Raw genomic sequence first — 24,861 nt, 5'->3', positions numbered from 1 at the left:
TATCTCCTTTTAAAGTTAGCTAAATAAAAAAAAACACCCTTTATGCATGATTTCATTCATAATTGAAAAATCTTAAAAATTTCTGAAAGTTTAAGTTCTTTTAGATTAAAAAGTCAAAGAGAATTACCTATACTCAAAAAATTTTCCCTTTTTAGTAAGCATTTACCAGAGTAGTCATGAAGGCTTTCAGAGACTAAAAGTTACTCAAATAGAGTAACAAACAGAGGTATTTAGAGAAAAATGTTCCAGCCCTTGAGACAAATAATGTTTATAAAAGCAAAACCTTAATGTTGAGAGGTCACACTTTGCTAGGACTTTTGGTATCTCTAAAGTTGGTTGAACTGCTGAACTTTTAGGACAGAAATAATCATGAGATGTTCTTTGAATTTCGTAAATGTTGAGGCAAGCCTTAATATTAAAATGTTTCTTTACATACCTGTTCCACATTGTAGCCATGTTTCTCCTTTGCAATTGCAATATATTCATCCACTGTAATGAAACAATGGTATATAATTAATTATATTTACTACATTTGCCCAGGTCTACGTTTTGTGTGTGTGTGTGTGTTTGTTTTTTTTAAACAAAGCAGAATTTAAGAATTTATATTACAGGGATAAAAAAATAGCTGAAGTTATTTTTCATGAAATATTACAAAAAAAGTCTTTTAGTTCTATGAATAGGATCAGAAGTACACTTGGTTTAAAATTTTACTTAGTATGACTTATATGACCATACAGTATATACTTATTACATTCAATTACTATAATTATTTTATGCAAAAAAATCAACCTGTGGGTAGCCAACAGAACCTAATTAGAGTATAATATATTAGATAATTTTTTGATTTTTCTGCCAGTCTTTATTTGAAGTCACTTAGCTATTTAAGTCCCCATTTCATATTTAGAGTAGGCCCAAAGCTTTTACCTTCCTATTTTGTCAGCTATATATAGTTAACAACATATTTAAATATACTTTAGTATCCCTAAGATTTTCTCCAGCATTTTCTGCTAGCTATACAAAAGCTGTTTGAATATTCCAGTTTCATTCATCCTCCATATGTAATCAAGCTATAAAAATTTAGATAAGCACAGCTTCAGTGATGATACACTGGCTATTTCAAGGCCTCAATGAAGTCTGCCATTTCATATTCAGCAAGACGCAGTTTTATGTGAAGTCTCTATAGTCCTTCTTGATCCATATATATTAATATTATAGTATTATAACATGGTTGTATATACACATATATATATATGCATATATTCTTTAAGCACATTTTTGAGAAGCAGTGGTTAAGAATTCTGATTCTAGAACTGCTAGTCGACCTGAACTTGATTCTCAGCCTTGTTACTAGTTTTTTAACTTTGGCAATTAAACTTGACCTTTTTGTACCTTAGTTTCCTCACTTTAAATAGTGATAAAAATAATACCTTCCTCCTAAGATTAAGTGAGCTAATATGTGTAAAGTGTTTAGAATAGCACATTTTAATTACTTTATAAGAATGTTTTATCATTATTGGTCAGTACAATACAGATTAATTTATAAATATGTTGTTATAAAAATAATGGTGTTAGAATAACTATCTTTTATAGATGTTATTATATCTCCCTAAGATTGTAAACTTTTGGTACAGAAAATCCAAATATTATATTTTGTTTAGAACCCATAGTACTTACATGACAGGTCTAAATATATGCTGATTAAATTTAACAAAAATGTCCTATAGTCCTATAAATAGAAGGTTAAACAATAGCAATCAACTTATGGTTCTTAAGGCAGGCTCTACATTAGAATCAGTGGAGGAGCTTTTAAAAAGTAAGTCTGGCCCTGGCTGGTGTGCTAAGTGGTTAGCGTCGGTCCCAGGAATCAAAGGGTCGTAGGTTTGATTCCTGGTCAGGGCATATACTCAGGTTGCGGGTTTGATCCCCACTTGGGTACATATGGGTGGCAGCTGATTGATGTTTCTCAGATCAATGTTTTCTCTCTACCTCTCCCCCTCTCTCTAAAAATCAATAAAAACATATCCTCGGGTGAAGATTAAAAATAATAATAAGTAGCCGAAACCGGTTTGGCTCAGTGGATAGAGTGTCGGCCTGCGGACTGAAGGGTCCCGGGTTCGATTCCGGTCAAGGGCATGTACCTTGGTTGCGGGCATTTCCCCAGTGGGAGGTGTGCAGGAGGCAGCTGATCGATGTTTCTCTCTCATCAATGTTTCTAGCTCTCTATCCCTCTCCCTTCCTCTCTGTAAAATATCAATAAAATAATTTAAAAATAAAATTATAAAAAAAAATAATAATAAGTAAATAAAAAGTAAGTCCAGGCTCCTCCTCTGAAAATTCTGACTGAATTGGTTTGAGATAAGAGATCAGACATCAGCAGTGTTTATTTTTTTAAAGTTCCCCCAAGTGATTCCAGTGCATAGCCCTAGACCTTCAGTGGGATATTCTACATGAACACCATACTATCAGGAAATGTTGGTTTTCTGAATTTTGTTTATCACTTTGCTCAGAAAGGCACCACTGTATAAAAACAGTGCTAAAAAAGCAAAAGCCAATGATACCCTGATACTCAATTTATGAATGAAAACCTTTGCCTATGAGAAGTGAACCAAAGAAACCCAACAGTCACTTTCAGGTTTCTCAGCATACAGTTCCAGGCCAAATGTAATTTCATGTTTTTGTTTGAGAATGCCTAAAGAGCATTCAATTCCTAGATTACCAGTTAGACCTTTTGCTGGTATTCTAAAGTGCTTAAATAGAAAGAATGATCTGGTATGCAGAATATTATTCAGTTTTCAACTTTTAGTTCTCTTATTGCATCAATAAGTATAATTAGACTTACCATTACATGATCATTACTTTTCTAAATAGACCATCATGGGACAGCTATAAGATTTAGTAAATATTTTTAAAAGACCAGCTTATTTCACAGCTGCTAAAGTAGCTGCTCAGTGGTTCTTTTTAGTAAATTCAATGTAACTAAATGGAAGGATGGGGATCTTAGTTTTGTTACCTGCACGTTTCCTATATCTGATGTGCCGCAAAGGATCAGGTCCGCTACATCACATTGAAGTCTAAAGCCACACCATGATTCAAGAAGTGCATGGTCAATGATCCAGAAGGCCTCCGTCCAGAAATGGAGAGCACAGAGATGACCTGATTGATGGCTGCTGGAGTCAGTTCTTGCCCCTTTCCTCTTTAACATGGTACTGATAGTGGGCTCTTTGAAGTTGGAAGGCATTTCTTTACATCTCCATACACTGAGGAAAAACCTGGGCAGATGTCTACATAGTAACTCCCTCCCCTGCTTGAGGATTAAGCAGCAAAATGCCATCAGATCCTAGGTTTCCTCTGTCTTCCTGGGCCTGACACACTTGGAATGATCAACCCTCTACCTTTCAAAAGGAAAAACATTCTAATATAACAACCTCCATCAAACAAAACAAAACAAAGACAAACTTTTTTCTTATGAGAATCTAAGAGACCCAAAAACAAATAAAAATTGCATTTTGAATTGGTTAATAGATGCCTATTGACATAAATGTTCAAGTTCAGAAAACTTACATTTGGCATCTGGAATACTGTGATATGGAGACCATACAAGCATTCCTCCATTGTCTTTATCTGTGTACTTTGTAGCACCTGGGGAAAAAATTAATTACTTTGAATACGATGGATTTTTATTTACATTCAAAATGAGTATAACGAAGGTTAGTTTATTTCTATTTTATTATAGTACCTGTAAAGGAGGACAAAGAAACAAAGTACAGAACAATAAAGAGAAGGGAAACAGATTTACATTAAATACATTAAATATCCCATTTATAAAAATGAATGAAATTTCATAAACACTGAAGCTTACCCCCTTTAAATTAAAAAGGAAGATTTTAAGTACATTACACATCCCTACTTCTTTATAGATAACTAGAGGCCCGGTGAACGAAATTCGTGCACGGGGGTGTGTGTCCCTCAGCCCAGCCTGCACCCTCTCCAATCTGGGACATCCCTCTCACCATCCAGGACTGCTGGCTCCCAACTGCTCGCCTGCCTGCCTTCCTGATTGCCCCTAACCGCTTCTGCCTGCCAGCCTGATCATCCCCTAACCACTCCCCTGCCAGCCTGATTGATGCCTAACTGCCCTCCCCTGCCAGCCTGATTGATGCCTAACTGCCCTCCCCTGCCAGCCTGTTTTCCCCTAACTGCCCTCCGCTGCCAACCTGGTCACCCCTAACTGCCCTCCCCTGCCAGCCTGGTCACCCCTAACTGCCCTCCCTGCAGGCCTGGTCTCCCCAACTGCCCTCCCCTGCAGGCCTGGTCTCCCCAACTGCCCTCCCCTGCAGGCTTGATCGCCCCCAACTGTCCTCCCTTGCAGGCTCTGGTCCCCCCCAACTTCCCTCTCCTGCAGGCCTGGTCCCTCCAAACTGGCGTCCCCTGCTGGCCATCTTGTGGCGGCCATCTTGTGTCCACATGGGGGCACCCATCTTTGACCACATGGGGGCAGCCATCTTGTGTGTTGGAGTGATGGTCAATCTGCATATTACTCTTTTATTAGATAGGATAACTGACTTAACCTTGTATACATTACTTAGGAGTCATTAAAAACTCTTAAAACCATAGAGAATACCTCAGGTGGTTAAGTTAATTGTTTTGTACTATATCTAAATGGGCCAAGATTACTGTAATTTTTAAATACTTGTATCTGCTTTTTATAGTTTTTATTTAATCTTATTCCTGGCTAGAAGTCTGCCAGCTATTTCTTTTTAGACTTCATTTATTACATTTTACATTTATAAAAGTATGTGCTCTGTGTAAGAAGAAAACAAAGTAAAACAATGTAAAAGTTAATAATGCTACTTCTTTTTAAAATATTTTGAGAGTCCACCTCTAATCTAGGAGTATATTATTGCTTGTTTCTAATTTTACTTCTAACTTGTTATAATCTAAAAAGTCAGAAAAATCAAGCTCTACTGATAAACAGCAGGAAAATCAAGAGTAGAATGAATGAACACCTGACACAGCTCTCCTAGAGCCAAGCACATGCCTATGAGGTCTGGTCTTTTCTTGGCTTCTTCCTAATTCGTAGGTACATTCAAGGTAATTCAAACTACCAACAAATGAAGCACTGTTGCCACCTATTTTAAGAAGACTTGTTTATAAACATGCCATAATTGATTTTTATAAGTGTTGATAGCTACCAGCAACTCATGGCCACAATTTCTGTCTATCTCTGACCCTCTTCTGCATGTGGGTCTCTGACTCTCTCATGCATGCAGGGTTTCCATACTATGTATTAAATTTTGTTATTTTCTCTTGCTAAAAAATAAAATATATATTTAATTTTAACCACATAAAATGAAAGCACAAAAGCAAAGAGCCAAGTCATTCAATGGAAATAATACAGACATCCTATCTAAATAGGTCAGAAGCCTTTATTACTTAAACTCTATTGCTATTTCAAATGAGTATCCTAAACTTCAATCCTTTAAAATGGCACTGATTCTTTCACAATGGATTATAAGATAATTTAAATACTACTTAGTTAAGCATACATTGCAACAAAGGTTTGCATTAAGTCTCAAGTCTTTTTGTTGTTGTTGTTTATCCTCAGCTGAGGATATTTTTCCATTGATTTTTAGGGAGAGTGAAAAGGAGAGGGAAGAGACAGAGAGACACATTGATTGGTTGCCTCCTGCACTCACCCCAACCAGGGCCAGGGAACCTGCAACCAAGGTACATGCCCTTGAGGGCAAGTCTCAAGTCTTAATAGTGTATTATGCTTAATATTTAAACATATTTTCTTGCATCTGATTCTTGCATTACAGAAGGCCTGAATTAAAATATCTTCATTAAATATCTCTTAAACAAATATAAACTTAAAAAAATTTTCCCCATGAATAATAACAGTTAAGTTTTCCCCAAAATTTTTAGCATTGTAAGATCTGACAGCAACTGGCACCCAAGCTGTGGGCACTAACAGCTCTACTAATGGATGTAGGGGGGCATTTGTAGAATATTCGTGTCTGGTAGCAGAAAACACCTAATTAGGCATTTCACAATGTTCTTTCCCTAACCCTTGAACTGGACTCCACTGTTTTCAATCATACATATCTCAACGAGGCCCAAGAGATGACTGATGTTCACAAAAAATGAGATACCTTTTAGTATAAGGATTAAGAGTGTAACCATCAGAGAGCTAGACTCCAAGTTTGAAACCCAGCTCTGCTACTTCCTAGCTTTGTCACCTTGAGCAAATTTATTTAATGTATCCGTGCCCCAATGTAACTCATCTTTAAAAATAGGGATGATGCGAGTTCCTACTTCACAGAGTTGTTCAAAAATTAAATGAGTTAATATAAAGTAGCCAGCAAATGGTAAGCCTTATATAAGACTTATTATCCCTAGTACATGCTTATTGAAAACAGTTCTTTCTTAAGTTCCTTTCTTTACTCTGGAAGAGCTTCTTCTCATATTATCAAATAAAAGTATGAATGAATAACAGCTCATGGGGCTCTAACACAAATGGCTGATACCCCCTCTCATCAACCCTTTGAAAAGGAGATTTAATAGCTGAAATGACCTTTTAGTTTTTCTGACAAATTAAACCTGATTCCTCTGTAATAACAGAGTATTAGAAATTAATTTGTATTATTAAAAACATTTTATCCCCCTGGATGCTTTGCATCCAATCAAGTTTCACCATTTCCATTACAAAAGTCGAAATGAACTAAAATATTTAAAGGATACAAACCCAATGTTTAAAATGTTGCTTTTATCTATAACAATATTGAAAATTATATCTCAAAACTGTCTGTATTCATGAATAGTACTAAGAATCAAACTTGACTCACAAACAAAATCACCAAGCCTTAGAAGCATCCTAACTTTTGAACTGATTAAAAAACCAACCAACCAACCAACCAAAACCTAGGTAGCAAGTTACCACAATTTAAAAAAAAAACTATAGTAGGATTACAGTTCTGAAAATAAAATTATTGAACAAGTTTTTAAAAAGGTTAAATGAAACCCTTAAAAGTTTAATCCCTTTGAAATTTTTTAGATCTTCTTAACTACAGTTGGTAAAGTATATTTATGAGACCAATTGGTGAAAACCAACAACTATCAAACAAAAGTATAGTTGGCCCTCTATATCCATGGATACCACATTATTCACAGATTCAACCAACCATGGGATCAAAATATTTGGAAAAAAAATGGTATGCTGTTGGAGACATGTACTATTTAGGCCTACCTACGATGGTTGTGTCTATACTGAACACATAGTTTTTTCTCATTACTCCCTAAACAATATCTATAATAATATAAGTGTAATATGCTAATTAGACCAGACAGCTGGACAACTTTCTGGATGTCCTTCCAGATGACCTTCCGGATGACCATGCTATGACACCCACTGGTGCCAGACCAGCCAAGGTGGGTGTGATGCGATTGGTCGGGTACCCAGCCACACATCGCCCCATGATCGCCCTGCAAAGGGAGGCCCAGGGCACCAGCCGATTGATCAATTGGGGGGGGCTCCACGATCACCCCAAAGAAGAAGGCCCAAGCCACTGACCGGCGGGCTGTGGCAGGTGGGCGGGGCCTCCCTCTGCGGGAGTGATCCATCATGGAGGCCCAGCCAGGTGGGCAGGGCCTACCTCTTTGGGGTGATGGATGGCAGAGCCCCATGATGGATCGCCCCAAAGAGGGAGGCCCATGCTACCGGGGGCGGCAGCGCTGCAGCGGGTGGGTGGGGCCTCCCTCTGTGGGGGCAATCCATCGCGGAGCCCTGGTTGGGTGGGCAGGGCCTACCTATTTGGGGTTATCATTCGCGGGGCTCCCCTTGCACTGGGCCTCTAGTCTATATCTATATATATAAAAGCCTAAGCGACCATTACAATGGAATGACCGGAACGACCAGAACGACTGGTCGTTATGAAGCTCACTGACCACCAGGGGGCAGATGCTCAACGCAGGAGCTGCCCCCTGGTGGTCAGTGTGCTCCCACAGTGGGAGTGCTGCTCAGCCAGAAGCCAGGCTCATGGCTGGCAAGTGCAGTGGTGGTGGCGGAAGCCTCTCCTGCCTCCGCGACAGTGCTAAGGAGCGGTGAGAGTGGCAAGAGAGTGCCGAGTGCCGAGCCTGGTGGTGCCCGGCCCGGCTTGGGCTCCTTTCTAGCCGCATGCCGGTTCGAGCACTGCTACAGGATCTGGCGTAAACTGGCAGTCGGACATCCCGAGGGGTCCCAGATTGTGAGGGGTGCAGGCCAGGCTGAGGTACCCCCTCTACGCCCCGTGCATGAATCTGCACCACGCCTCTAGTAGTATAATAACTATTTACATAGCATTTACATTGTATTAGGTGTAAGTAATTTAGAGATGATTTAAAGTATACGGGAGGATGTGAGTAGGTTAGATACAAATACTATGCTATTTTATATGGAGACTTGAACATTCAAGAATATGAGTATTCTCAGGGATCCTGCAACAAATCCTCACTGGATATCAAGGGATGACTGTATAACTTTGATAAGCTAGGATTTCCACACCAACAGCAAATTTCAAGATAAGTACAAAAATAAAAATCTATTTCTTTTAAAATTTCCTTTATGACTTTTAATATAATATACCATTGAACAAATATTCTATATAAAGAATTTAATATTAAAAATATTAAGATACTCCAAACATTTTTTAAAGTTCTACCATTTATATATGAGGCTCTGAATTATATACTTAATTCACCAACTTTACACTGGGGTTTAAACCAAGGCTTTCCAAGGGGTACAAAAGCAAAAATAAGTTTTATGGAAATCAAATTTAGACATTCAACTTCCCTAATGTTCTTTCCCAAGACAATCTGCCTGAACTCACTTGCAGTCTAAGCTATTTTCTCATCCTACCACTGACCTCTTTCTTGATAACTGCCCTTCTCGCACTAAAATAAAAAAGCATGTCTCTCATCCATCCCAAGTCTCCTAAGAGTACACTGCCTGGGTAGCTCAGTTGGTTGGAGCATTGTCCTGTATGCCAAAAGGTTGCGGGTTTGATTCCCAATCCCGGCACATACTTAGGTTGTGGGTTCAATCCCAGGTCAGGGCGAATACAGGTGGCAAATGACTGATGTTTCTCTCTCACATTGGTGTTTCCCTCTCCCTCTTCTTCCCTCTCTCCCTCCTCTCTCTAAAGTCAACAAAGACATGTCCTTGGATGAGGATTAAAAAAAAAAAAAAGAATGCACTGCCTAAAAATTTAAAATTTCTGTAGTGCCAAAGGCTATTGGCAAAGCCCTCCTTTACTCAAGGCACATGACTACTAGAATTTTAATCAATTATGCATTAATTGTAATAACTCAAGCCAAAAGAGTTTTAACACTTAGAACCTTTGTTCACAAGAATACATATTATGGTGGTAGAGAAATTAGGTGATCAATAAAGCATTTTCAAGCACAAAAATACATTATAAAAATCTGTGGGGAAAATGCATGGAAACAATTTCAAAGACAAAAAGGAACAATGTAAACTTTCAGATTGTCAGGAGCCTGTTCATATATTCTATAGAATAGATACCATCACATTACGCTAGTATTTGTAGTTAATTGGATATATTTAAAATAAGGATATAAAAGCTTTATTTCAAAGTGTTAATACTGTCAATAAACTGACGATTACATTTCTCAACTATCTATATATCTATGTATCTATATATCTATAAATATAAAAGCCTAATATGCAAGGTGTCCCCTCGGGCATATGACCGACTGGGAGTTTGACTGCTCACTATGACGTGCCCTGACCACCAGGAGGCAGCACTGAACGAAGGAAGGCCCTGGCTGGGAGCCAGCAACCAGGGAAGGGAGACCCCGGCTGCCAGCAGCCACTAGGGACCCTACCTGTGCCCAAATTTCATGCACTGGCCCTCTAGTTTAAAATAAGTGACAAATGATAGATGCCAACTTGAAATTATGTGACTCTTTTTTCAAAATTCTCTTATGTGTATGTACGCAGGTAAATTATTTTGAAGAACACTTCTTTACATACATTAATTTTCACTTAATCTTGTGTTATAGTTAACATCATTTCCCTTTTACAAATAAGAAAACTAAGGCCTGGATACATCAGGTAGTTCGTCCCAGGTCACTATGTCATATTAGCTAAAAGGTAAGAGGTGAAACTCTTAATCACTACACAAAACTGTTCCTTGTGATATAAACATAGTCAGTAGGCAAAGACCTAGTAAAGAATCAAAAGAAAAGGAACCTAAGAAAATAATCAAAAACCTAGTTAGTAAATTTTTATAAAGGCATTCTTTGTAATGGCATATTAATTAATATAAACTACAGGGTGTCCCCCCAAAAATGTATACAAATTTTAACAGCTGATAGCTCAGTTTTGAGAATAAAATATATTTTAATAAACACTACCTTTTTAATTATTCAAAGTGCATGTATACATTTTTGGGGGACACCCTACATTCCTAATCTCCTAACTTCAGTAATTCTAACTTAAATCTCAATTCTTCTCATATTTTCTAAAAGTTATTTAATAATTTATTCTTTGTGTTTGATTTCTATCATCATCATCATCTCCTCCCATGAAAGTATCCCCCCAACACACACAAACACTTACTTTTCCTACATTCTGATCATAATAATTTTGGCACCTAAGGAATTCTTCTAAATGTCTTTGATGGCTATGGGTGAATAATCTCTATGAAGATGGACTACTAGTAAGTGGTTTATGAGGCTAAAGAGAAAAAGAAAAAGGGAGAGAGAAGAGCTACCATATCTCAATTTCTATCATTAATAAATCTTCTTTTCTCTTTCCTAAGGAAATGCTTAAATTCTCACCCAATTACATTAAATCGATGTGAAATAAAAACTTCACACAATAGTATAACACTCAGAATAAAATAAAGCAGTGGTACTATGTTGAATGGCATAGAGGGTTGATATCTCCTTTTAAAAACTGTCTAATAAGTGATAAGCTACATTTGCTTGAAAAGATTTGCCTATAACATCTATAGACAACTATACACTGGTTGATTAGGGGTCTTGTGATTAAGAGTCAAGTGACCTAAGTTTAAATGGTAACTGGTTTTAGTTGTGCCCTCTGGTTAAGTATTTTTCTACAGGAGATTAAGGATAAAATGAATAAGTGAATTTAAAGAATGTGACATTTATCCTTATTCTAATAAAGAGTATCATTGTAGTCTCAGTAAGTAAATTGAAAATATAACTTTAAAAAGTAATAATATCTCAGTGATTTTTCCCCCTCACAAATATTCATAGGTTCAAAATAAGCAAAATATGATGACAAATTGAATAATCCAAATAGTGGCCATGTAAAAGCACCTAAAAAAGTCTTTTGCATTTTAAAATTATTTTTCAAATTTTGAAGTTTGTTCTAGTATCTAGTCTATTATGAAACAAAAGAATGCTTTAAAGTGATCAGGCCATGATGCATGAATTTGTTTCAGTATAAAACCTGGCTTTTAAAAACAAGACCCTTAACCAACGTGTGTATAGTTGTCTATGAAATATAAGCCTAACTAGTCGGGCAAAATGGTAGGTATGTTTGTTAAGTGAAATAATTCTGGGGTCTGAATTCTAATTTGAAAATAAGTTTATCAATTTCCAAAAAAGCAGAGTCCCAATAAAAGCCCTAAATAAAAAAAAGTGTAAATGTAGGAAAATCATTCTTAATGATGAAATTTAAACTTTAGTGAATAATTGCCCAGTCATATAATCCTGGCAAGAATCGCATGAATATTTTTTTACTTCCATTTTACAACTAGGGAAATAGGCTGGAAGACCAGTGACTTGCTCAGAGCATAAAAAGAAGAGCTGGGAACTGAACTCAATCTACCTGAAGCCAAAGCATGGTCTTTTCAACTGTCTAGCTAAAACCTGAGACAAACAGTAACGGGAATTAAAGTGCCATTCACCTACTAGCTACATCAAAGAAAATTAATTTCACAAAACCTTTACAATTATTTGAAGCCCACCGGTACCCTCATGGATAGCTTTTGAGTAAAATGTATTAAGAGCCATGTCATTTAGAGGGCAACCCAGATCGGGCTGAACACTCTTGTATTGTTTTTACCTTTTGAAAAAATAGCCCGCACTGACAATTCTTTTGAACACCCATTATTTTACTCTCTCTTGGAACAGGAAGAGCTGCTACCTACAACTCTTTGAATGGTTGGCAAAAGTCATTTTGCACTGCCAGCTATACCCTACAATCAATTAAACATGCGATTTCCCCAAGAAAATACAACTAAGCCCTACTAATACCTAACACAGATGCAGCGTTATTATGAGCGGGGTGGGGGGGGGTGGGGGGTGGGGGAGATCCAAACCCAGCCCCTTCAAAGCCTGAACTGAAGAGGGTCTGGGGTGGGGTTGGGAGAAGGAAACACGCTCCACATCGGGAGGCTCCGACGAGGGTGCCTCCATATGCGGAACTCTCGCCCAATCCCCGTCCAGGCTGAAATCCCGTGACCGCCAGAACCTGTTTGTAGAAAAGTAGACAGGGAGCCCGCAAGCTGGGTTGGCAGAGGACGCAGGAACCTGGCTGCTCCGGGAGAAAATGTCTCCTTGGCAGCTGCCGCCACTGTCCTGTGGTCTGACTTCTAGGGCTGGCTCTCGAGCGAGGTGTGTGCCTCTGGCTTCTCCTCACCCCCTTCCCCCATCCCTTTCTCTCCCTGGCTCCAACACTCTGCAGAGCTGTCTGGAGCAAAGCTACACCACCCAGCCAAAAAAAAAAAAAAAAAAAAAAAAAAAGAAAGAAAAAAGAAAAAGAAAAATCCCTGGGGCGTATGGGTTGGGGAAGGCTCGCCCTGGGCTCCGAACGGTGACAGCAGCCTGGGCATCCGCCGCCTCGCTCCCGAAGGCCGGCGGACTAGCAAGTGACATTGGCATGATGCTTACACACAGCCCGTGTTAACAGGCTTTCCTCCAGCTCGTGGCCCCGCAGCCGCTCCTCCCCAGCCCCGCGGACCCCCGATCCGCCCAGGGCCGTCTCCCTTAGTTCTCCCCGACCTCGCCCTGAGCTCAGGGGGCAGAAGGGCGATGCCACCAGCGGGCAAGTAGCCTCCAAAGAAACCATGTTAACCTTGCAATGCACACATTTGCCCACACGCCCTGTGTCACAGCCCTGCCAAGCCTGACAGCCTCCCCGCCAGAGATGACTGCCCATCCCAGCCCTGCATCCCCTCCCAAAAGCACACCCGGACCTCTACCCCAACCGTCCCCCTCGACCCCGTCCACCCTAAACCAATCCCAGAAAAAGGGAGACAGCATTTCGCCAAAGCAAAAATATCTACCTGGATCAAATTCAGGGATCCGGGCTTGGTATTCAGCTCCGACTCTCATCCCAACATCTGCAAAGCAATGCCGAGAGAGAGAGAGAGAGAGAGAGAGAGAGAGAGAGAGAGAGAGAGAGAGAGAGAGAGAGAGAGAGGGAGGGGGGGAGAGAAGAAATAGAAAAGAAGAGAGAAAGAGACACTTAATAAAATATAAAAATTGTGGAGGGATCTGGAAAGAAGCGGCGGGTGGCTGGGAAGATATTAAGTCCGGGCACTCCGGGCTCTGGCAGAGGATGGGGGCGGGGAGCGGGGGGGGGCGGGGGCCTGGGCGAGGGCGGGGGTCGCGGGGTGCTGCAGCACTGCACCGGGAGTTCGAGGCTACCGCAGCGCCCGGGCTCCGAGGGGAGGGAGGGCGGGAGCGCGGCGAAGGGAGGGGGCTGGGGGAGGGGAGGAGGGAGGGGGCGGCGGGCTGGCGGGGAGGAGTTCGGGGCTACCACCGTGCTCGTCGTCGCTGCTGCAGCCGCTCTCGGGCTCGGAGAAGTGCAGCCCGCCGTTGGTGGACGAAGCGCCGCCGCCGCCGCCGCCGCCCGCTGGGCTCTTGGCGCTGCCGTTGGCCGACCGGTTCTTCCCCAGCAACTCGGGCCCTTTCTCCATCATGCCGGGCATGGTAGACGAGGGGAGGGGGCGAGATGCGGGGGAGAGGGAGGCGTCGGGGTGAAGGGGGGGGGGGATCGCTTAGGAGTGCGGGCGGGAGGGAAAGGAGGAGGAGGAGGGTGTTAATATGGAGCCGCCATAACCGCCCCGGTCCGGCAGTAGCGCAGTCGCCTCACAACCACCCGCCCCGGCCCCGCCTCCCTCCTCCTCCTCCTCCCTCCGCCCTCCCCGCGCACCCCGGGCTCCCCGCTCGGCCGCGCCGCGCGCTACCCTGCCACCAGTATCACTCCGCCCCGCAGGGAGGTTCCGGCCGCGGGGAGGGGTCGGGGGGAGGCCAGGGAAGCCCAGCTCGCCGGCGATCGCGGCCCCTCCACGGAGCACGAGTGAAATTGCCGCCGCGGCGCGGCCGCCTTCCTTCCTAGGGGGCGCCCTGGTGCCGGGGTGGCGCGCGCGGAGCCGCGGACTCTTTGCCCTCTCGGGGCGGAAGGAACGCGGCCAGTGTGCGGAGGAAGGCGCGACCCGAGGCGCCCGAGTCAGGGGAGCGGCCCCCCCTTTTCCGAGGAGTTTGCGGGGGCCGGGTGGCCCCAGGCTTAGAGCCCGGCCCTCTTCAGGATCTGCGGCGGGCCGGCTGCTCGGTTTCCGGGCCCCTCCGCCGGCGTCGCGCTGGTGGCGCGCGCTGGCCCTCCATGGAGTCGGTTAGTGGAGCTGGCGACCTTCGCGTTCCCAGGCCCATCCGGCCGAGTAGACTAGGCCATGAAACGCCGCAGTTTTTTGTTTCGGAATCTCTGAACAGGGACCTGATTCCCAGGAAGAGACCGATGGTGCCGAGCTGCGTTGCCAGTGCTGAGCAATGCAGCTCTCTTTTGCTAAGAGTTTTTGTGTTTGTTTTTTTTTTAAGCCTTTACCCCCGTTTTCCTCTTTGGACCTTTTCTTTTTCTTTCCTTTCTTGCTATTGCATTAGTTCGGGAGTGGGGGCTGTCAGTGGTGACATGAGGACGGGGTTCTTGCCTAGTTGGCGCCCGCCCAGTGGGTGCTGCCCTGTGGTCAAGGCTTGGGGCAGAGCTGTAGAGGGCGGAGTCTGAAGCTGAGGTGAGGCAAGAGCTGCATTCTGGCTGGGTTTCCAGCCTGGCAGGAGATGTGCTCTGTAATGCTTTTCTGGATTGCACTAGGCGGAAGGAACAGGGAACTGCGTTTTTCGTTCACCAGATTTAAGGACCTTGGCTATGTGCCAGGCTGCCTGGTGTTGGGGCCTGTTGATTTTTTTTTTTTTCTTCCCTCATTGAGTATTTGAACTGTGAGTATTCAGTACGCAGATGTATGCAGAGTAGTAGTTGGGGTCAACAGTAAGGTATTTTCCAAACACTTAAAAAGATTGCCCTGGAAGAATTCTATTTTAGGTCAATGTATCGTGTATCAAACCAGAAATAAGCCCCCCTGACCGGAGCAAGCCTTCACTCAAATCAGGAAGTGAGCCAAGAAAAGCCTGGGAGCCGAAACCGGTTTGGCTCAGTGGATAGAGCGTCGGCCTGCGGACTGAAGGGTCCCGGGTTCGATTCCGGTCAAGGGCATGTACCTTGGTTGCGGGCACATCCCTAGTGGGAGGTGTGCAGGAGGCAGCTGATCGATGTTTCTCTCTCATCGATGTTTCTAACTCTCTATCCCTCTCCCTTCCTCTCTGTAAAATATCAATAAAATATATTTAAAAAAAAAAAAAAAAAAAAAAGAAAAGCCTGGGAAGTAAATATTTGGCAGAGGCCTTGTGTAAAGGGGAAAATCTCCTGGGCAGTACAAAATCTGTCTGGTTCTGTTAGTGGAGATAGTTTCATCTCTATCAAAGCTTGATAAAATTCCATTTAATATTTAAATCATACAACTAAACCTTTTTTAAGAATATATATTTTATTGATTTTTTACAGAGAGGAAGGGAGAGATAGAGAGCCAGAAACATCAATGAGAGAGAAACATCCATCAGCTGCCTCTTGCACGCCCCCCACTGGGGATGTGCCCCCAACCAAGGTACATGCCCTTGACCAGAATTGAACCTGGGACCTTTCAGTCCACAGGCCGACGCTCTATCCACTGAGCCAAACCGGTTAGGGCACAACTAAACCTTTTTATTCTATTCCTTTTATTAACAACTACAGTTCTGAATATTATTTTAATTCCCATAGGATTTTTCTATAAGGAGAGAACGTCCTGGCCAAATGAAATGAATAGCCATTTTCCTTGACAGTTATGTTTTTCACTGTAAATTAACACATTGGTACTTTTGTTTTATACACAAGCTTCTGATGAACATGATTCAGCATCTCTGGTCCTGTAACACAAAGGCCAGACTCTGAATTGAGTGAATTACAAAGAAATGTCACTCTGAGGCCTCTCGGCCAGCCAGCTTTCTGACACCCAACTTTGTAACACCCACTTTTCCACAGAAAAGAAATTCTGCTTTTGGTTAGATTAGGGGTTATAATTAAAAGATTATTATTATTATTAATAAAGCCCTTAAAGTAAAAAGATTACACCTTTATTTTTATTTTTTTAGTACAGCAAAGAAGGCAGAGCAAGGTAGACTGCATTCCACTCTTAGGAGAAGGACCTCAGGGAGGGAGGTGGGTAGGTTATAGGATTTTTAAAAAGAAAAGCAAGTGTCTATTTTGCCCCTGAAGAAAAGGAACAGGGGAACATGGCCTGATTATGAAGAATAATAAAGGGCCTTAAAATGATTTCCCAATAATTAATAGGACAATTTAGAAAAAGAAATGACTTAAGGAGAAATATTGGGAATGTCTATTGGGTTAAAGGAATAAAAGAATCTGAACAAGGAAGAAGAAAACTTTTAAGAAAGGGTTAATAAACAATGTCCAATGATGCAGTCATGTTAAGGGTTTAAGAAAAGGGCTTTCATTTGTCAATTAGAAGGGTGTTAGTTATTTTGTTTGGCTGTTTCTTACTGTATTTAATTTTTTTCTTGTATTTTCATTGTATTTTAAATTTGGAACAGACAATACTGGTACATTCTCATAGTTCCAAAATCAAAATATATGAAGATATACTTCAATATTGTACTGGACATCTCAGCAATGGCAAACATGCAAGGAAAAAATGTATAAGGATTGGAAAGAAATACATAAATGTGTTATTTGGAGAAATCATGACAGTCTATATGTAAAATTATAACCCATAAACTATTAGTATTCATAAGTGAATTTAGCAATTTGCTGGATTTAGTCAGCATATAAAGTTCAATTATATTTTTATACTAGAGGCCCAGCGCACGAAATCAAGCACGAGTAGCTCGCCGCCGCTTGCTGCCGCTCACCGCCCCACCTGCTGCTGCTCGTCACTCGCCGCCCCGCCCACAGCCGCTCATTGCTGCGCTCACCACCGTCCCGCAGCCGCTCGTCGCTCGTCGCCTCACCCGCAGCCGCTCATTGCTCACCGCCCCGCCTGCAGCCACTCGTCGCTCGCGGCCCAGCCTGCAGCCGCTCGTCGCTCGCCGCCCTGCTCGTCGCTCTGCCCGCAGCCGCCTGTTGCTCACCACCCCGTCTGCAGCCGGTCATCGCTCGCGGCCCAGCCTGCAGCCACTCGTTGCTCCGCTGCTCGCTGCCGCTCGTCGCTCCGCCCGCCGCCGCTCGTTGCTCCGCCCGCTGCCACTCACTCATCGCTCACCATCCCACCTGCAGCCGCTCATCGCGCGCCGCCCCGCCCGCAGCCGCTCGTCGCTCACCACCCCGCCCACAGCCGCTTGTCGCTCGCCAGCTCCCCCGCAGCCGCTCATGGCTCACGGCCCAGCCCGCAGCCGCTCGTCGCTCACCACTCCGCTTGTCGCTCCGCCTGCCACTGCGTCGCTCGGCCCACAGCCGCTCGTCGCTCGCCGCCCCACCCGCAGCCGCTCGTCGCTCGCTGCACCACCCACCGCCACTCGTCACTCGTCGCCCCACTCATCACTCCGCCTGCCGCCACTGGTCGCTTCGCCCGTCGCCGCTCGTCACTCGCCACCCCACCCACTGCCGCTCGTCGCTCCGCCCGCCACCGCTCATCACTCGCCACCCCGCCCACCACCGCTCGTCGCTCCGCCTGCCGCCACTCATCACTCGCCACCCCGCCCGCCGCCACTCGTCGCTCACCATCCCACTCGTCACTCTGCCCACAGCTGCTCGTTGCTCGTCGCTCCGCCCGCAGCTGCTCGTCGCTCGCCACCGTGCCCGCCGCCGCTCGTCACCCCGCCTGCTGCTGCTCGGCGCTCACCGCCCCACCCATCACTCCGCCCGCTGGCGCTCGTTGCTCCGCCCGCCACCACTCGTCGCTCCCGCCACCACTCGCCACCCTGCCCACCGCCGCTCGTGGGCCAGGGGGGAGGGACTGAGAGGTGGTCAATGCACCTCATGGCAACTGGTCGAGCGGCCGTTCCGGTTGTTACGCTTATGGTCCCTGGCCTTTTATTATATAGGATACAAGCATTAAACAATTAGAAAATAAATTTTTTTAAAGCAATCCTATATAATAAAGAGCTAATATGCATATGGTCGTCACACCCTCGCGTCAGAACTGCTCAGACACTCAACACTGAGGAGAGAGGAATGGGGGCCAGCCAGGCACACATGAGCTCACGCGAGAGGAATGGGGGCCAGCCAGGCACAAATGAGCTTGCGAGAGAGGAATGGGGACCAGCCAGGCACAAATGAGCTTGCGAGAGAGGAATGGGGACCAGCCAGGCACAAATGAGCTTGTGAGAAAGGAATGGGGACCAGCCAGGCTGAGGCCTGGGAGAGGGACAAGCTGCCTGCCCCGCGGTCCCGGGTGCCTGAGGCTGCAGCCCAGGAATAGCCGCCCACCCGTGGTCCCCTGTGACTGCAGCTGGCCAAGGGAGGGAAGCCTGGGTCCCGGGTGCCTTCGACCGGCCAGAGGAGGGAATCCTGGGTCCCGGGTGCGGGGCAAGGCAGAGGAGGTTAGGGGTGATCAGGCCAGCAGGGAAGCAGTTAGGGGTGATCAGGCTGGCAGGCAGAGGTGGTTAGGTGATCAGGCAGGCAGGCAGAGGGGCTAGGGGCAACCAGGCAGGCAGGAAGGCGAGTGGTTAGGAGCCAGTGGTCCCAGATTGCAAGAGGCAGTCAGACATCCCCTGAGGGGTCCCAAATTGGAGAGGGTGCAGGCTGGGCTGAGGGACCACCCTCCCGCCCCCGTGCGCAAATTTCGTGCACCAGGCCTCTAGTATAAAAAATATGAAATACCTTGCATACTAGTATCGTATGGCTGCTGCAATTACTACAAACTCAGTGGCTTAAAACAAATTTATTCTCTCAAAAGTTCTGGAGACCAGAAGTCCAAAATCAAGGAGTCAGGGTCATATTCCCTCCAGAGCCTCTGGAGAGAATCTGTTCCTTGCCCTTTCTAGTTTCTGGTGTCTGCTGGCACATCACTTTAATCTCTGCCTCCATCTTCACATTATCTTCTCTGTGTGTGTCTTGAATTTCCCTCTTCCTCTGTCATACAAAGACACTAATGGCATTTAGGGCCCACCTGGATAATCCAGGATTATCCCTTGTTTCAAGACCTATAATTTAATCACATCTGCAAAGACTATTTTTTTCCCCAGATAAGGTAACATTTCCAGGTTCCAGATATTAGGACCTAACATCTTTGGGGCAGCATCTAGCCCTTTGCACCTAGGATTAAATTTAAATGAAAGATATGTAGTCTAAAAACTATATACTAGAACTCTATATTGTTCAGAGAAATTAGAGAAGACACAAGTAACTGGATAGGTGGCCTGTGGTCATAGATCAGAAGACTCTAATGTAAAAATGTCAGTTCTCTCCAAATTGATCTGTAGATTTAGTCTAATCCCTAACAGAATCAAAGCAGGTTTTGTGTGTGTGTGTGTGTGTGTGTGTACATGTGTGCGCACACTGATAAGCTGATTCTCAAATTTATATGGTCATTTCAGAAGACCAAGAATAGCCAAGACAATCTGGAAGAACAACAAAGTTGGAGGATTTATACTACCAGATATTGGAAAGTAGACCAATGGAGCTGTGGTGTGGCTCAGTTGGTTGAGTGTGTCATCCATGCACCAAAAGGTTGCCATTCCCAGTCAGGCCATTCCCAGTCAGGTTGTGGGCTCGATCCCCTGTCAGTCAAGGTGAAGGGGGAAAACAGTGATCCATGTTTCGCTTTCACATCAATGTTTTTCCCCTCCTCCTCTCTCTAAAATAAGTTTTAAATAAGAAGGTAAACCAATAGAACTGAACAGGGTTCCCAAACAAATCCTTATGTGAACATTTTATGGAAAAGTTGACACTGTACAAATGTGGAGGAAAAAAATGGATGTTTCAATAGATGGTGTTGGGTCAATTGAATATCCATGTGGATGGAAAACAAGAAACCTTGATGCCTACTCATGTTACCTTTTAACTTTGGGTAGTCAAATATTTCTTAAACAGGACATAAAAAGCTCAAGTTATAAGGGAAAATATTGAACAAAATATTTCAGAAAAGTGTGAAAAATATAAAGAACCTTGAATTATGTCAGGAAACTACAAATAGTTTTGTATTCCTGGGGCATGAAGTCAATTCAGGATGAGACGAGAGGTAGACAAGGGCTGACCCACATAAAGCCCTTTATAGCAGTCATAGGGTTAAGCAATTTACTCTCTAGGTAATGGAAAAGGACCAGAGGGATCTAAGCAAGAGAGTGATTTGGCTCAAATGATATTTTAGATGGAAATTGAATTTGGCAAAGAAATCAATTAGAAGGCTGTTGAAGTAGTCTAGAAATGATAAGGCTTGAATTATAGCAGTGGTAGCAAGGATAGAAGCAGGGATAGAGATAAACATTTAGTAGGTAATTACCAAAATTTGGGGATTGGTTGAATATGGACACGAAAAGGGAAGGGAGTAGTCTAAACTGGTGCCTTCTGGGTGGATGATTGTATCAACAACGGGAGGTAAATACTGAAGACTTACCAATTTGAGGTATGGAAAAGATGAATTAGTTTCTAGATATATTCTCCATGGGGAGATATCCAGCAGTTGGATATATAATTTAGATCAGGCCTGGAGAAAGGGATTTGTTACTAATTGATTATAGCTACCTAAGGTCATGAGATCTAACTAGATTACACAGGAAAAGCATGTAAAATGAGATATATGATCTGAGAATGAAAAGCAGAGGGACACCAACATTGAAGGGCCAAAAAGAGGAAAAGGAATCCGTAAAAGAGACTGAGAAAAAAATAGAAAAATAAGAAAACTAGGAAAGGTGTAACTAACTTCCTGAAACCAAAGGTGTAGCCAAAGGCCAGGGAAGCAGCTAGGTCTGATGAGATAAGGTGTACGTGTGTGTACAGTGCTTAGGCAAGTAAGAGTCATGAATGATGTTGGTAAGAGCAGTCTTCCTGGCATGAAGGACTGAAATATAGAAGTAGGGAAATTTTGTTCAAATAGTTATTAAGCGTTGTCAATGGAATGGTTGTTGGCATCAATTCAGCGCCAAAGGAATTCCCAGTTTGGAGTGCAGTGAAGAAGGTAACGTTATTCAGTGCAAACAGTTCGTTTGTGACACCGAACTGCTCACAAAATATTCTGTATCAAAATAGTTCTCATCTTGTTTTTAACATTACTATTACAACACACACACACAATGAACTATAAGTGACCTTTGAAAAAGATTGAAGCATATCTATTTATGCCAATATAGAACAGTCTTTATATATATATATATTTTAAATATATTTTATTGATTTTTTACAGAGAGGAAGGAAGAGTGATAGATAGTCAGAAACATCGATGAGAGAGAAACATCGACCAGCTGCCTCCTGCACACCTCCCACTGGGGATGTGCCCGCAACCAAGTTACATGCCCTTGACCGGAATCGAACCTGGGACCTTTCAGTCCGCAGGCTGACGCTCTATCCACTGAGCCAAACCGGTTTTGGCCAGTCTTTATATTTTAAGGGGAAAAATTTATGTGCAAATAGTTAATACAGTATTCATGTATAATAGGGTGTGTGTGTGTGTGTGTGTGTTAGTCTGCACAGGCTGCTATGACAAAGTACCACAGACGAGGTGGCTTATTAGCAGCAGAAATTTATTGTTCACAGTTCTGGAGGCTGGAAGCCCAAGGTCTTGGTTGGGTGAGAGCCCTCTCCCAGGTTGCGGACTTTTCCTATAACTTCACCTGGTGGAAGGGGCTAGGTGTCTCTTGGAGCCTCTTTTAAAAGGCACTAATCCTATTCATGAAAGTCCTGCCCTCATGATTTAAGTACCTCCCAAAAGCCCACCTACAAATACCATTACCTTTGAGGGTTAGGATTTCAATATATGGATTTGGGTGGAACACAAATATTCAAACCATAGTAGTGTGTCTCCATCTCCTTTCTAACACACACATAAAATATATGTATCGCTGCCACACATGCTCAGACTATTTCCAAGAGGGTTCGTGGCAGTCGTTTACCTCTGGGAAGGAGTGTCAGTCTGGGATGGAAGGGAGACTTACCTTTTTATGTATACCTTCACACAGCTGGCCTCTTGTCATGTGTATGTATTATGGTTTTGAGAAAAATGTTTAAAGAATTGACTAATAGACAAAACAATGTTTAAAAAGTTAAATAGACAATGACGTTAAAAATAACATTAAAAATGTAAAAGTAAAGTTACAGCTAAAGTTAAAAGTTAATAGAAGTCGGGAAGTAGAATGGAAGAGGAAAGATAGAACATGGGGTGTCATCCTCATTTTACAAAAGGAAACAAATGTAAGCAGGGCAATAATTGTAGACTACACTCTGATTCACCAGCTACACGAGGCACAGAGGAAGGACCTCAACAGAATCCCGTTTTACTCATATTATCCAGGCACATAAGGAGTTTCTTTATGATACCAATTTTTCGCCGTAGAGTTTATCGATTTGCTCTTTGGTCCTCCTTCATTATTACTTTGGAAGTGCCTGTCTCAGGATAAATTTAATTCTGAAACAGAGTCAGGTGATGCTGCACAGCCTGGCCAGGAGACTGCCCAGCATTGAGCCACTTGTGTGAGGCTCAGTCTGGTAGGGACAGCCCAAACATACTTACAGAGCCTTTTGTTTTTGTTTTAGAGCCCCTGATCTTTAAGGAAAATCATAATCTTAAGAGGTGAAAGGAACTTTAGAGGTCTGGTAACCTCCTTTTTCTTTATGCTCGAATATTACCATTTGTAATGATTTATTTGGCTAAATTTAGTTTAAGTCTAGGTAAGTAAAAAGTCTAAAGTTTATATTTAACTTTGCCCTTGATACACAATATTTTTAACTAACTCATTCACTTATTTTCTCTTTTTTTTAAAGTGTTTTTATCACTTGTTTCCCTTTATTATTAAGACTGTTGTTTTTTTAATGTGTGTGTGATATTTTCTTATTCATATTTTTTATTGTTTTTCTTCTTAAAGAAGTCCCTTTAACATTTCTTGCAATACTGGTTTGGTTGTGATGAAATCCTTCAGCTTTTCTTGTCTGGGGTTTTACTTCTTTCCCCTTTAGTTTTACAAATTAGAAAATAGAATTCACGAATTAATTTTTCCTATTTAAAAAGATGTTTAAAGAACATATTAAAATCAGTCTATAAGGAACTCTAGGATCCAAATTATGAGGTAATCTGAATATTTGAAGATAAGATTAGATGCATTAACCTCTGAAATGGAAGCAAACTAATATTACATCGATATGTGAAAATAATCCTAGAAAGCAATATGAAAATGTTTCAGAAACATGCTGCTCATGAGATTAGGGGGCTCCAAAAATATTTTCTTGAAGATTGGAGATAGTGATCTAAATGTAATGTGCAAAATAAAGTATAAATAATGACAAAAACACAGTCACTGGCACATAGTAACTATTCAGATTAAGAAGGCTAAAAGGCTAATCCTTCCTATAACACTTTAAGTTGAACTTTCCCAACATTTAGAGCCTTCCCAGAGAAGTAGAACCAAACTGTATAACTGTACTGTTAACCTAAAGCAGTGGTCGGCAAACTGCGGCTCGCGAGCCGCGGTTTGCCAACCACTGACCTAAAGCATAGAAACCTCTATTTTGTAAAATGGCTATTTGAAATTCTCTGCTTTTTAGATAGTCCCTTGTTCTGTGAGTCAACTCTACTATTTTTAGAAGGTCCCTTATTCTGTAAATTAACTTTGCTTTTTAGCTTGCTTGAATAACAGGGAAGATAAACTTAGCTGTCTGACCTTGTAAGCTAGGGACTGATACTCCCATACTCTCATGCCAGATGTATTTTTTTAACTGAATAGAACTATATTGTGCTCAAGGCCACAGGCTTCCAGAGATATATCTACTAAGCTTTAATAAAAAGAAAACTCCTGCTTGTTCCTTTGCTCAGAATTTTGAAATCTTTCTCTGAGCCCGCCGGCATAATAAACAGTGTAACTCCATTTCTCTGGGCGTTGCCTGGTTTTTCTCTGGACTTCTATAACAAGATGATAATAATTATTAAATGTATAGATTAGAAATAAAATCAAAGAGCTTCTCCAGACTGACCAAGGAGATGGCACCCTGAATGGTTCTTTATTTAAATAGAAATATTTCTAGAAATAACAATAGAAAGAAACAGGTTCCCTGGAGAATGTCAACTTATTAGTATACTAGAGGCCAGTGCATGAATTCATGCACAGGTGGGGTGCCTGGGACTGGCCAGTGATCTGGGCCCATGGGGGCCATCTCACCCAGTCCCGATCAGGGCTGCCCTGGGGGTTTGCCAGCCATGGGAGGTTGGCTGTGGGAGTGCACTGACCACTGGGGGCAGCTCCTGCATTGAGCGTCTTCCCCCTAGTGGTCAGTGCCCGTCATAGCTACCGGCCGGTCATCCAGTTGTCGGGTCATAACGGTTGCTTAGGCTTTTATATATATAGATAAACAGGATT

At 42.9% G+C, this 24,861-nt stretch overlaps 2 protein-coding genes across 7 annotated transcripts in view; one reads left to right on the top strand and one right to left on the bottom strand.

Annotated features, from left to right (window-relative positions):
• RCOR3 (REST corepressor 3) overlaps positions 1-14,153 on the bottom strand; it is a 47,108-nt gene extending 32,955 nt beyond the window's left edge. For 2 of the 6 annotated variants that reach the window (XR_013959509.1, XM_080649379.1), the window contains exons 1-4: positions 13,793-14,005; positions 13,317-13,373; positions 3,562-3,639; positions 437-489 (exon numbers count right to left, since the gene is read on the bottom strand). Coding sequence is in view for 4 of the 6 variants with exons in the window: in XM_080649379.1 (XP_080505505.1) it covers positions 437-489; positions 3,562-3,639; positions 13,317-13,373; positions 13,793-13,964 (360 nt within the window). In the remaining 2 variants the exon portion in view is untranslated. Of the gene's footprint in view, positions 1-436; positions 490-3,010; positions 3,393-3,561; positions 3,640-13,316; positions 13,374-13,792 lie in introns of those variants that run through there. The other 4 variants (XM_080649380.1, XM_080649381.1, XM_080649382.1 and 1 more) reach the window with 3 other exon arrangements.
• LOC308237249 (uncharacterized protein) lies at positions 13,988-18,436 on the top strand (the record flags this gene model as incomplete). The annotated part of the gene is made up of 3 exons (XM_080647803.1): positions 13,988-14,012; positions 14,252-14,647; positions 17,216-18,436. 3 exons carry the CDS (start codon positions 13,988-13,990, stop codon positions 18,316-18,318), a joined length of 1,524 nt encoding a protein of 507 aa, XP_080503929.1. The 3' UTR covers positions 18,319-18,436.
• Positions 18,437-24,861: the final 6,425 nt, after the last annotated feature.

The sequence above is a fragment of the Plecotus auritus genome (genome assembly GCF_963455305.1).
Source record: "Plecotus auritus genome assembly, chromosome: 12".
NCBI classification, from domain to species: Eukaryota; Metazoa; Chordata; class Mammalia; order Chiroptera; family Vespertilionidae; genus Plecotus; species Plecotus auritus.
The sequence above is the reverse complement of the archived record's forward strand: the minus strand, read 5'-3'. Positions and strand labels throughout refer to the sequence as shown.